Raw genomic sequence first — 12,846 nt, 5'->3', positions numbered from 1 at the left:
AAGCATCGATAACCCTTCTGGTTTACCCCGTATCCCACAAAGACACATTTGGAAGCGTAAGGTGAGAATTTGGTTCTTTCATGTTTGGGTGTATGGACGTAGACGGTGCAACCAAAGACTTTGGGAGGCATACTAAGGGTTTCAGGTATTTTGGCTTGTTGGGAGAGGACATCAAGAGGGGTTTTTTTGTTGAGGATTTTTGTGGGTAGTCGGTTTATGAGGTAAATTGAGGTTGCCACGGCTTCAGGCCAAAGGAAAGTGGGTACTTTGGATTCGATCATAAGGGCACGGGTGACTTCTAGAATTGTCCTATTTTTTCTTTCTGCAACCCCATTTTGTTCAGGCGTATAGGCACGGGAGGTTTGGTGAACGAGGCCTCGTTTTTTAAAGAACTCAGACATGTCACTGTTGACAAATTCTCTCCCATTATCAGATCGAAGAATTTTTATGGTGGTTTGAAACTGGGTTTGGACCATATGGAAAAACAGGCTAAACTTTTCAATTACTTCAGATTTGTGTTTCAAGAAATAAATCCAAGTCATCCTAGTGCAATCATCAATAAAGGTAACAAAATATCTAAAACCCTTTCCCCCAGTAACAGGTGCAGGGCCCCAAACATCAGCATGCACAAGTTCAAACATAAATTTCATACGAGTATCTGAAGGTTTGAAAGATTGTCTGTGGCTCTTGGCCAAAACACATGTCTCACAGGAAAAATCTCTAGGAATTTTAAAGTTTGGAAATAAAAGCTGAAAATAACCATGGGAAGGATGTCCTAGTCTTCTGTGCCACAACCAAGCCTCCTCTCTCGTGGATCCTTGAGCTAGCATTGCACTGCCATGTTGAGCTACCCCATCCACGTAGTAGAGTCCCTGGTTCTCAGTGCCACGCCCAACGATCTTCCTCGTCCGAATATCCTGTAAGATGCAACAATTTGGATGCATTAGAAGTGTACAGTTCAGCTCTCTTGTGACATGGCTTACTGACATCAATCTTTGAGATAAGCTTGGCACAAACAGACAATTTGACAAACGAAGGTTTGGAGAAATTTCTATGGTTCCGACCCCTGCCACTTTGATTAATTCCCCGTTTGCAGTTCTAATATAAGTCTTAGTGACCTCACTAAAATCAATAAAATCTGTTTTCTCCGGAGTCATAGTATCTGTGGCTCCACAATCAAAAATCCATCCACGGGTATCCCTTTTATCCCTATTTTACACGTTAAATGCAGCGGAAATTTTTAACAGAGGTGCAAAACGATTCCGGGTTTCAATTTGGTCAATATGTGGGTTTATTTCGAATTTTAAGATAGTTGTGGGCGACTTATTGTAATATAAAGAGTTCAGGGGCCTACTTAAAAGAGTGGGGTTGGTTATGTGTTTTTCACAAGACGGAGGACCTAATTGCAATAAAACAGAGTTGTTAGGGTTTGGTCTATGACCAAACCCGTTACCTCCATCCAAGGCGCCGCTGCTCCATTTCTGTGATTCCGTCGTTCCTCCGGCTCTCGCCACAAAATTACCGACCCGAACTTCTCCTCCGCCGCCGCCGCTGTTGCTGCCACCATTGATTTCGGGGCGAGTGGGATTCGCCTGATTTTCCCCTCCATTTGGTTCGCCCCTGTTCTGATTTTGGGGAATCTGTCGCCGCTCCGTCTCGGCGACTCCCATGGCGGCGAATTTCGCCTGAGTCCGTGCCTTTTGCTTCTCATCCCACCACTCCGGATATCCTACACGGAGGAAGCAAGTTTCCCTCGTGTGCTTGTTCTTCCCACAGTGGGAACACCATAGCTTGCTTTTGTCCGGCTTTCCTCCGAAGTGGTGCGCGGCTGCGGCAGGTGGCGGCGCTCCACGGTTGTTCGGTCCTCCTCGGTTCGGTCGATCCCTCTGAGCCCCGAATCCATAGCCTATCTCCCCCGATGATGCATCGGCGCTTCCTACGCCAGTGGAGTCTCCGGTGGGTGAAGAGGATGCCGGTGGCATGATTTTCTGTCGAGCCGCCTCCTTCTTCACCCATCCGTAGGCTTCTTCAACTGAGGGGTAAGGCTGCTCCTTCAAGATCTCCCGACGGATGTGATCATACTCTTGATTCAATCCAGTGAGGAATTTGATGAGTCGTTTCTCGCTCGTGTTGTCGAAACTCCCCGATCCCCTTGTCGCAACATGTTACGGGTTGTTTCTGACTTCGATCAATTGTTACCCACAATCCGTGGATTCGACGGTAATACGTCTCAAGATCAAGATTTCCTTGTCTCATGTATATTATCTTGTCTTCCAGGTCGTAAATTTGATAGGGATCCGCCTTGCTTTCGAAGGTGATCGCGAGATTGTCCCACAAGGCTTTGGTCGTTTGATGGTGAGCAAAATCGGCGATAATATCATTTTCGATATTATTGAAGATCCAAGAGAAAACGATCAAATCGGTTTCCTCCCATTCCCGGTATCCCTTGCTGTTTGGCTCCGGTGGTTTGTCGTAGATGTGGGAGTATCCCCCCTGCTTCCAATCTCGACTTTCATCAGCCGAGCCCACAACGGGTAATTTTTCCCGTTCAATTTGAACGCCACGGTAACGCCCTTGTTTGTCCTCAACTTTGAGGATTCTCCTGTTGGCTTGTTGTCTGTGTCTGTCATATTTGGATTGGTTTTTTTTTTGCTGAATTGATCTATGGTTTGGTTTTGGTATAAGGGCCGAGAGTTTGGGTATCACTCGGCTATGATGAGAATTCTCTGAGCCAGAATTCTTCCTGCTCTGATACCATAAAGAAATAATTAAGGATTTGAAGAATGGTGTAATATTATTACTTAATGATATGTGCAGAGATTACAACTCTTATAGGTAAGATTACAATTTACATATACTAACTAGTATCTCCTAATTTAGGGATATGATCCATTAGAGATCAACTAGGAATCAATTTACATTAATTCTTTGGTTTCTTTCCAACCGTTCGAAAATAGTAATCATAACCATTTTTTCCGCAGTCAGTATAAATATCATAAAGGCCGTATTTCCCAATACATATATGAGCACATACAATATCTTACAGGTCTATTTGAATGATTGTTGGAATTTGAGAAAAAAAAATTTATATAACATTTGCATCACATGATTCACATCACAAATGCAACATTACCATAAAGCTTTTTGTGTCCCAAATTATTAACTACAGTTTTGTTACCAAAAGCATCCGTTGGGGCACCATAGGGGCAATAATATATCAAGTGGTATCTGAGATACATTCGAAGAGACATATTCTGTTTAATTAGTAATTAAATAATAGCAACTTGTTCTTTATTAGCCAAATTAAATGATAATCTCCTGTAACAACCATTATGGTTTTTGGCGTGACCTTTTACTTAATTATTACGGACATAAATATATAAAATTACAATCACCCACCTCAACTTTCTGGTTCTTTTCCACATAACTAAAAGTAATTCTAAATATACTATGGCATTTTTATTTAATGTTTAGAGCGATCATTAGTTAATGTTCACATGTGCGAGTGTTTTTTTTTGTTATAAGATTCTTTTACCGAATAAAATTAAGATATATGTCATCTCCTTCTACTTTTGTTTTCTTGTGTCTGTCAACTACTTCCAATTTAGCTGTCTTTGTTTTTTGTTAATGTTTCTATGTTTATCATTTTCTTTATACATAAAACAAAGTTTAGGTGGAATTTACAACCATTTCACTTTAATTCTTTTTTATTTTATTGTGAATAACAACCGTTAACGAACAACTGTTCATTCATCTTCGGACACGGGACATCCGTTGTAATGATAGTATACTAGTTTTTTCAATTTCCCCCCCTTAAATATAGCATCTATAAATTCAACTCAAGATCCCTCACCAAATTACAAACACGACTAAAACAAGAAGAAAATGGTCGGAAATGGCGTTAGATACATGCAAAAATAAACAATTGCTCGATTCAACTTGTTTCTATTGAATATAGATTTCTCTCACATCAACATAAACAATTAAAAATGGCGGCATCTTCCAATCACCTGAATTGATCGATTCGATTCCCACACTGTTTTTGTTTTTGTTCACTCTCTCTAAAACCAAAAAATGGGACCTTCAGCCGCCTTGCTATCCTTGCAGCCCTGTTTCATGAAGGGCCCCACCGCTTGCATGGCCGCCGCGGCTCCGCCGGCGTGTTTGGGGTTCAAGAATCTGATGGAGACGTACGCGGTGAGCGTGCAGAGGGCGGAGGGTAGGGCGCTGAACGTGCCGCTGATCGCGCCGTTCACGATCGCCTCGTCGCGGCTCGACGGCGTGGAGAATGTGGCCGTGCGGGTCGAGCTCAGCAACGGCTGCGTCGGCTGGGGGGAGTCCCCGATTCTCCCCCACGTCACGGCGGAGGATCAGCCTGCGGCTCTCTCCGCCGTGGCGGAGGCTTGCCGGGCTCTCAAGCAGAGCCCTGGCAAGACCTTGGGAATCGTTCTTGCTGAGATCAATGGGTTGCTTCCTGGCCATTCCTTTGCTTCTGTGAGTTTTTCTTTTCATTGCTTTGTTGAATCTTGTAATGTTGGAATAATTGAGATGGAGAAAGATGATTCGGGACTGAACTGAATTTGACCAAACTTCGTGATTTATTATCCTTTCAAGTGATCATATTTGGGGATTTCTTTAATTAGGGTTTCAAATACTAATTTAGGATACATACAGTCAAATATGGTACACTTTAGATCATCCTTACTTCTCTGTTTTTACTGTGTGTGTGTGTGTGTTTTAATCCTTGAACATTACACTGCAAAAATGGTTTGTATGAAAAGATGATGATCACCTTGAGATGGTTGAAGTGTTTTTGGTCTATGCTTGCTAGTTTTTGAATCACCCTACAAGTTTCAAGTATACAGTGAAAGATCTACGAGTCTTAAGTGATGTTTGTAATGTTTGTAATGTAATGTTTGTGGTTTAATGTGATGAACTTGTCACTTCTGGTGCGACGAGTTGAGACTCTTGAGTGAATCGTAAATTTCGGGTGCTAATTGAATGTGTATACGATTGATGAAGGTTAGAGCAGGAATTGAGATGGCATTGATTGATGCAGTTGCAAACAGCATTGGAGTACCACTGTGGAGACTGTTTGGTGGATTCACAAACATGATAACAACAGATATAACAGTGAGATACTTCTCTCTTCAAAATACTCCTTTATGAGTTAGTTTATTTATTCATGTGATTGTATTACCTAGAAAAGAAGACTGAGAAAATAAGAGAGTGAGTTAGCTCATTCATGTGATTGTATTAACTAGAAAAAGAGATAAGAGAAAATAAGAAAGAATGTGAAAAGGTCAGTTAGTTTATCATGTGAGTGTATTTAAAATGCTACAATCATACATACAGATCCCAATAGTTTCCCCAGCCGAAGCGGCTGAGCTGGCTTCAAAGTATCGCGTTCAAGGTTTCAAGACTTTGAAGCTCAAAGTTGGGAAGACCTTGACTGCTGATATCGAAGTTCTTAAAGCTATACGCACAGTCCATCCCGATTGTTTGTTCATTTTAGATGCTAATGAAGGTTATAGCTGTGAGGAAGCCGTTCAGGTTCTCCAAACATTACATGGTAACCAAGTCATTCTCAGTAGTAAATATTTGTTTCATCTACGTGCATAAATTCTGTGGAAAGATCTCAGTTTCCTTCTCTTTTCTGACAGAGATGGAGGTGACGCCTGTCCTTTTTGAACAACCAGTTCACAGAGACGACTGGAAAGGCCTTGGTCATGTTAGCCACGTTGCAAAAACCAAGTATGGGGTATCTGTTGCTGCTGATGAAAGTTGCCGTAGTTTAGATGATGTGAAGAAAATAGTGAAGGAAGACCTTGCACACGTAGTCAACATAAAGCTCGCAAAAGTGGGGGTGCTTGGGGCTCTCGAGATTATTGATTTAGCAAGGGAGTCGGGATTGGAGTTGATGATTGGTGGTATGGTCGAAACAAGGCTTGCTATGGGCTTTGCTGGTCATTTGGCAGCTGGTCTGGGGTGTTTCAAGTAAGCTATGATAGTGCTTAATTCAAGCAATGTTATGTGTAGAAAGCATATATTCACTCATTTGAGATATAATTTCTATGCAGATTCATTGACCTCGACACTCCCATCTTACTAGCAGAGGATCCAGTTCTCGGGGGTTATGAAGGTGCTTTCTCCCGTCTTTCTCCTTTTCCACATCGGTCTTTTCTAGTCTTTGCTCGTGGTTAGCATCATGGTTCCATTTCTTAACAACTTACTAACTCGATATAATCTCTGGCTCAGTTTCTGGCCCGATTTACAAGTTCACTAATGCTAGAGGTCACGGCGGTTTTCTACACTGGGACAATATTGTCTGGTAAGTTGCTATATTGAACTCAGCTACTTTTACTTATCAAACAGACTGTGCACAGGATTCATTGTGTGATATCTTTGGTCGTAATACAAATGCACAAGCGAGACATGCAGCTCGTTTGAAGTGAGAATGGAATTCGGGGCTGACTTAAAAGCATGACAGAAAATAAACTTATGTGTTTGTGTTGCAGATAAGTTGATAGAGCCCACTCTCTTCACTTGGAAAGCAAGCAGCTATCATCCTATTCAGCCTCTGCTTGGTGATGAATATAGTGTTGTTAAGTTTCACACAGTATAAACATGTAATGTGACATAATTATTGTATGCATTTTTCATTTTAATGAGATGTGTAATCATGGTGTTCGACCCATCTTCTTCTTCTTCTTCTTTTTTGAACGGATTAGATTGGGATGAACATGTGTAGGAGCACGAAATGACTACATTATACTATGACTTGATGAATTTTGGTTGAGATTTCATTCGGCAGTATTTAAAGTTCAAACTGTTAATTTTTTATAGCGATTCATAGATTTTAGCAACCGATCATGTGATGATTCTGATTTTATTGACTTGAACTCGATTGATTCGTATTTAACAACAGTTGTTTGGTTTCAGACAAATAATACAAAATGAATAAGTTAAAAATTTGAATAAATAGCCAAAGGGGGCAAGCAGCAGCTGAGTTCTTACAATTTGCATCACATTGTGAGTGAAGCAAATAAATAAATTAATCAAATTATCAAGTTTACTTACAGAATATTCCTAACAAAAGATGGTGGTTTGAGTATCTGGTTCCAGTCCATCTGCCATTGCCTTCTATCAGATGGAAGTGCAAAATTCAGCTCAAACATCTCCTTTGTCAAGTTTCCTCCTCCACCGAAGCCTACAAGCTTCTCCACTATCGCTGCACTCTCTTGTATATGCATCTCATCGAGGGGATCGGTCCACAACTTGTTCACAAACTGCAACCTCCGTAGCTTCCCCTCCAATGGCACTTCCCATTTTATGAATAATGCTTCTCTTTCTTCAGCTGTCATGCGCGAGTTCATCCTCTTTGCAAGAAACTCGCGCTCATGCTTCAACGCTCTGATACTGAACCACAACAGATTGAATGAGAGTTAGGCATATCTGGAAATGATAACTCAATGAAGTAAAAAAAAAGAACTTGTTTTTTTTGGAGAGAGATCAGACCTTGAGGACAATGAAACTGTGGCCTCGTTTCCTGCCTGAGGGGCCGGACTTGCGTTTCCGTTCTCAGTTAGGTGCTGTTGCAGCCATGTCAATCGTCTGAGCTCTACTTCCATGTATATTTGATCGGCGGGGTCCCCCTTGAACAACAGATAGAATTGGGTCCGGTGGATGATGGAGACATGGCATATGTCCCATAACTCGATGATCTGCTCCTGCTGCTCTTTGAAAACCAAATGCCATGGAACTGGTGACTCCTCGATCTCAGGAATATTATCACAGTCCTCCAAATTATATCCTGCAGCCTCGTTAGCTTCCAGTTCAAGCACCTGAAGAAATAAAGATTCAACTGTGAGGCTGAGGTAAACGGGATAATGTTTCTTTAGAAAACTATATACCAAAGTTACTTTACCTGGCATACAAGAAGCTGTTTTTGATATTGCAGCTTGGCTACGCGTTCTTTAAGTTCAGTGACATATGCTTTTATGCTCCTAACATTCTCTTCTGCTGCATTTTGAAACATTTTCTGCATTTTCCTCATATTAACAGAACTTGAACGTCGATAAGGGGTGTTTTCCTTTGATGAGGCATCTCCACATTCACTTTTAGTAGGAGTGTCTTTGTCAGAAACTGAGTGAGTTTCACCAGACATAGCATCAGAAACGGGAGGTCTGTTTTCAATATCCTGGTCCAATACTTGGCCTGAAACTGTTAAGGGAGAACATGGAGACTTTATGAGGTTTTGCATGTTCAAACCACTATTTGAAGTTAAAGGCAGCAATTTCTTCTTATCAGGATTCTTCATCTTTGGACCGTTATCAGTAGATGGTTGATCTCTCTTGGTTGGAAGAGACATTACTAATTTGTCTATTGACTTCTGGACATTCTCTAGTTTCTCCTCAAGATCAGCTATGGTGCTTCCTTGTGAATGAAGTCTGGTTATCTCTTCTTTCAAGTTTGCACTGATACTCTTGTTGACGGGTAAGACATTTTCAACGTCAGTTACATCCTTAGCAGAAGGCTGGATACAGCGCATGTCCCTTATCTCCGCCTGAAGCTTAGCTATAGTCTCTGCTACATCTTGGTTGCCTAGTCTATGACAAGAAACCTCCTTTTGTAGTACATCAAGGGCGCGAGTAGCCTCTTCACCCAACTGCTCCTGTAGATGTTCAAGTTTCCGGATTTCATACATCAAAGTAAAAGGAGCAGTAGATGATTGCCTCAGTGACTGCCTTCCCAGAGTTCGTACTCTTTCGCAACGGCCTAACTCCTTTGCATTAATTTCGGGTAATAAAGTTCCAGAAAATGATAGGAACTTCTTTACAGATGGGCTATGTGAATCGAATGGTTTTAATCTCTGAAATACACAACAAAAAAGGTGACATGAGCCCCCAGGTACATAAAATTGTTTTGAGGAAATTTAGCATGGGGAAAGAAGAAATGCAGACCTTTTCCTCAAGTTTTCGGCGCAACTCCTCTACTTGAGACCAAGCTAGATCTCTTTGGCGTCTCAGTTCTTCCATCTCCTGCTCCATCTAAGCAAACAGCACCAGCTAAGTATGAGAATTACCATAGTAGACATACAGCAATAAGTACTATACAGCAATAAGTATCAGCTAACCTGCAGAAGTTTTATGTCTCTCTCATTAGATGGGTCTGGTGTGCGTAACTCTGCTTCAAGTCTCGCTACTTCCTTTTGCAAATGCTTAACAAGCTGTTTGTCTGAGATTACCTGATGGAAATCAACCAAAGAAGTTAAAAAGATTCATTTCATGATATTAGAAAAGGAATTATAATGCATCTGCACAGCTATATGTTCACTTGTATAACATACATATAATAGAAATTACCATGTTCACTTGAGCGTTGTTTGTCACTTCCTTTGCCCTGGTAGCAAATAAAAGTGTGTTACGAGATTGTTCCACGTGACTTGTTGCTGGACTCAATGTACAAATGATGGCTGTGCGAGCATTTCCTCCCAGTGAATGCTGCAATATTCTTGTGAGCTTTGAACCTCGGTAGGGAATGTGACCGCTTCTTTTTCCCACGCTGGATGCCAAAAATCCAGAAAATCAGCAGCTTTTCAAAGTATTCCTTGTCAGTCTAGGAAAAGTAATTTAGGCAAAAAAAATCCATAGTACCACACATAAATGGTGTTGATCCCACTTCCTTTTTTGCACTCATTTGGCAAAAATAATAGTAATAGTTAAAGTTGAGAGAGAGTAAAGTAAGAGAAAGAATAACGTAGGTAAGACTATTCTTTACATTATTCTCTCTTTTACTTTACTCTCTCTTCACTTTAACTATTTATTATTATTTTTGCAAAACGAGTGCAAAAAAGGAAGTAGGACGAACTTTCTGGGACGTACTTCCAAAGGAAGTATCCTAGAAACCTATAGAGGGTCAAAAGAGGAAGACAAAGGAACTAGGGACCACTATTTAGAAGGCACCTAGAGGAGCATAACAATGGGTTACTTGCAGTAATCACTATCCCATTAAAGCGGAGATGGTAACACCAACCTTAGCTTCCTGATTACTGTTGTAAGAGTCATCAAGCTTAAATTAATATGACACCCTTCCCTAAGCCTGATACCCTCTGCATTTGTTTGTGAGGCTCTTTCACTGCCAGCTAGATCTACTAAGTTCTGCAAATTGGGAGAAGAAAATCAGACGGTTTGCAGTTTGGTTATAAAACTGATTATAAGATAAGGAAAATCAGATATCTGGTTTTACCAGGGTCGCAACATATGATCTCACACAATTCGAGCTTTCACGAAGAGTACTTTCGATTGTCTGCATTTAATATGAAAAGACTTCAAGTTAATAAAAATAATAGTGCATTATAATCGTCTGTTCTAATCCAATAGATATGTCAAAAGCAAACAGACCAGTCTTATGATTTGGTGTGATCTGGAGCTAGTATCATTCAGTGCAGTTTCACCCACTTGTCTTTGAGCTGAAAGGAGTAGAATATATTCATAAATAAGGTACTTCATCTAATCCACAAAAAATTATATACATGTTGAAAACTTTTTCGCACCATCACAGACATGGATTAGATGTCTCAAGTGCTGATCATCTTTTGCTGTCTCTTCCACCAATTTCTCAACCACTGTTCCTTTCTGCAAATGGATTGACATCAGTAACCAATAGAGGAAGATTTTTTAACTTGGTTCACTATACTTAATATAGTTTGACTGAGAACAGCTGAGAGTTTTACCTCTGGATCATCTAGTAGTTTGAGACTACGACCAGATTCAGAGTTCAGCAGGTCCCTGACATTCTCGTTATAGATTTCAAGACCAGATACCTTTATTCGGAAATCTCTTTCTGGTGTCTGTACAGTAGTTAAAAGGTTAAAATCCAGATTCTCTTTGAACAATTAGCCAAAGCATAAAAAATGATTTGCAACTTGAAGGATAACTTTTTTCAGTGAATTAGTATCTTTCAAAACTAGTTTTTCAGAAAAAAAATTTAATTTGTTTAGTTTCTAATCAATTTCTGTCGAGCTCCAATTTTGGCATGTATGAAATATCAGTAAAAGAAAATATTGTGTAAACTTACATTAATTATATGCATGTAAATATCATTAACAGCCTTCTCCGTGATTCCTCTCATTGTATAAGTTTTCCCGCTGCTAGTTTGTCCGTATGCAAATATTGTTGCTGCAGGAATTTTTCAGGAGAACTTGTGTAAGATATACCATGTTATGGTAAAACACTTTTCTCCTATCTAATCTAATCAGGAAAGAGAATTACCATTGATCCCCATGAGGGCAGATAATGCCACTGTTTTAACTCCATCCTCATAGACATTTTCAGTTGAACAATCAGGACCGAACACTTTATCTGCAAATAAAATGTTGTGTTATCTGTTAAACAACAGGACAGGGGCATCCAAAATCTTGTTCAAGAATGATACTACTACATTTTTGGTTAGTAGTTACCGAATGAGAAAGATGCAGGTAAAGCTGCACGTTCTTGGGGAGTAGGATTGTACACAATAGTATGATCGTCACTGCATTCCCAAGCTATCTGATCTTTAGATGATTGCTCTCTCTTACTCAGAGGCCTTAGTCTTACAGTTACAACAATTTTCTCTTCCCTTGCTCTATTTGTATTTCCACCTGGAGTGACGGCTGTTTGTGTCCTGTCCACTTTTGAGGCTGGTGTGCCTGGTGTTCTAACAGTCATCTTCTCCGAATAAAATTTGTAACACTCTGATAGAACACCAGCTGAAGCACAACCTAAGGCCTCCCACCAGAGGCTATAAGTTAAAAGGTTGTTGTATTCAAACGGCTTGTGGTACTTCGAAAGCCCTTAATTGAAAAGATCCACACACAACAATCTGCAAATTAGGAGGCCGTATTAATGACATATTGATATTCATAAGGTGATGAGTTGGTTGAAACGACAAATGATCCATTTAGTCTGTGAACAGTTAACTGTCACTCAGTCACCATGAAATTTCACGGAGAGGAAGCTGATAAACCCAACAAATATTTGAACAGTGAAAGACAAGCCAGCAACATTTCTCAATATTGACAAAGTTCAGTGTTCACTTATTTCCAATTAATTACCAGATCGGCCTCAATTTGAAGTAAAATTAGCATCATTTAGCTAAAATAGGTGCCTAGTATAATCCACATTGAACAACTTCTCAGAATTTCGGATGTTGATTAAAATTAAACAAGTAATTTCCAAGGAGTAACACTCGGCCATGTTGAAATTTGGATATGCTTAAATGAAACTCAGATAATTAAAGCTGAAAATGTGCCCAACTATTACAAATATCGGATAACTCAAGCAAATCACCCCAAATCGAATGCCACCCGAATCGAAGAACAATCATAAATCGAGAGGTGGAGAGATGCGTCTTACCAAAAATAAAGGACTTCACAAAATCAAGTCCAAATTAATCTAAGCAAATTAAGTCAGCTCAATCGAAGCAAAATCAGCCGCATCGATTTTTTTTACCAAAACGAACATAATTTAACAAAAATAGAGGAACTAAACAAGAGCAAAGTCCGCATACCTGAGTTTATCCAGAAATAAACAAATCAAATTGGAAACCGATGTGAGAGCGAGATAGAGAGAGGGGGAATGGGGAGCAATGAATGTGATTGTATTTGAGTTCAAAACGTACAACGGCTAGTTATATTGTGCAACGGTTACTTAAAAATTTATGCTAAAAAAACCTCAAAGTCAAACTTCAAGCTGGAAATTGCACACTCCAAATTTACCTCTATAATCATTATTATTTGCTATAAAACACACAAAATTTAGTTAAATTCCAATTTGTCACATATTTTTCAAAAATTGAATGACAAAT

The 12,846-nt window shown here is 39.9% G+C and overlaps 2 protein-coding genes across 3 annotated transcripts; one reads left to right on the top strand and one right to left on the bottom strand.

The window, feature by feature from the left end:
* The first annotated feature begins 3,831 nt into the window (after positions 1 to 3,831).
* LOC121763235 (L-Ala-D/L-amino acid epimerase-like) lies at positions 3,832 to 6,697 on the top strand. Of its 2 annotated transcripts, XM_042159191.1 has the most exons (7): positions 3,833 to 4,494; positions 5,023 to 5,133; positions 5,356 to 5,572; positions 5,664 to 5,997; positions 6,081 to 6,142; positions 6,259 to 6,331; positions 6,519 to 6,697. In XM_042159191.1, coding segments are annotated over exons 1-7 (1,218 nt in total). In that variant the 5' UTR covers positions 3,833 to 4,074; the 3' UTR covers positions 6,520 to 6,697. The 2 variants fall into 2 exon arrangements, with proteins under 2 accessions (XP_042015124.1, XP_042015125.1); XM_042159190.1 differs by lacking the exon at positions 6,519 to 6,697 and having other exon boundaries at positions 3,832 to 4,494; positions 6,259 to 6,501.
* Positions 6,698 to 6,957: 260 nt separating this feature from the next.
* Positions 6,958 to 12,629, bottom strand: LOC121764585 (kinesin-like protein NACK1). Its single transcript, XM_042160598.1, has 15 exons — positions 12,550 to 12,629; positions 11,462 to 11,862; positions 11,274 to 11,363; positions 11,080 to 11,180; positions 10,736 to 10,852; positions 10,556 to 10,637; positions 10,404 to 10,471; positions 10,249 to 10,308; positions 10,036 to 10,160; positions 9,366 to 9,564; positions 9,137 to 9,247; positions 8,964 to 9,050; positions 7,928 to 8,872; positions 7,519 to 7,844; positions 6,958 to 7,419 (listed from the first exon to the last, which is right to left on the bottom strand). Exons 2-15 carry the CDS (start codon positions 11,706 to 11,708, stop codon positions 7,077 to 7,079), a joined length of 2,901 nt encoding a protein of 966 aa, XP_042016532.1. The 5' UTR covers positions 11,709 to 11,862; positions 12,550 to 12,629; the 3' UTR covers positions 6,958 to 7,076.
* Positions 12,630 to 12,846: the final 217 nt, after the last annotated feature.

Source organism: Salvia splendens, chromosome 14 (genome assembly GCF_004379255.2).
Source record: "Salvia splendens isolate huo1 chromosome 14, SspV2, whole genome shotgun sequence".
Lineage (NCBI taxonomy): Eukaryota > Viridiplantae > Streptophyta > Magnoliopsida > Lamiales > Lamiaceae > Salvia > Salvia splendens.
This window is presented reverse-complemented; position numbering and strand designations above follow the sequence as displayed.

Coding starts and splice junctions, on each gene's coding strand:
- LOC121764585 (XM_042160598.1), bottom strand. CDS start 11,708: ATGACTGTTAGAACACCAGGCACACCAGCCTCAAAAGTGGACAGGACA. Junction 10,309..10,403: donor CACACCAAATCATAAGACTG/GTCTGTTTGCTT, acceptor TATTAAATGCAG/ACAATCGAAAGTACTCTTCG. Junction 8,873..8,963: donor GCCGAAAACTTGAGGAAAAG/GTCTGCATTTCT, acceptor TGTGTATTTCAG/AGATTAAAACCATTCGATTC.
- LOC121763235 (XM_042159190.1), top strand. CDS start 4,075: ATGGGACCTTCAGCCGCCTTGCTATCCTTGCAGCCCTGTTTCATGAAG. Junction 5,134..5,355: donor TGATAACAACAGATATAACA/GTGAGATACTTC, acceptor TCATACATACAG/ATCCCAATAGTTTCCCCAGC. Junction 5,998..6,080: donor GCTGGTCTGGGGTGTTTCAA/GTAAGCTATGAT, acceptor ATTTCTATGCAG/ATTCATTGACCTCGACACTC.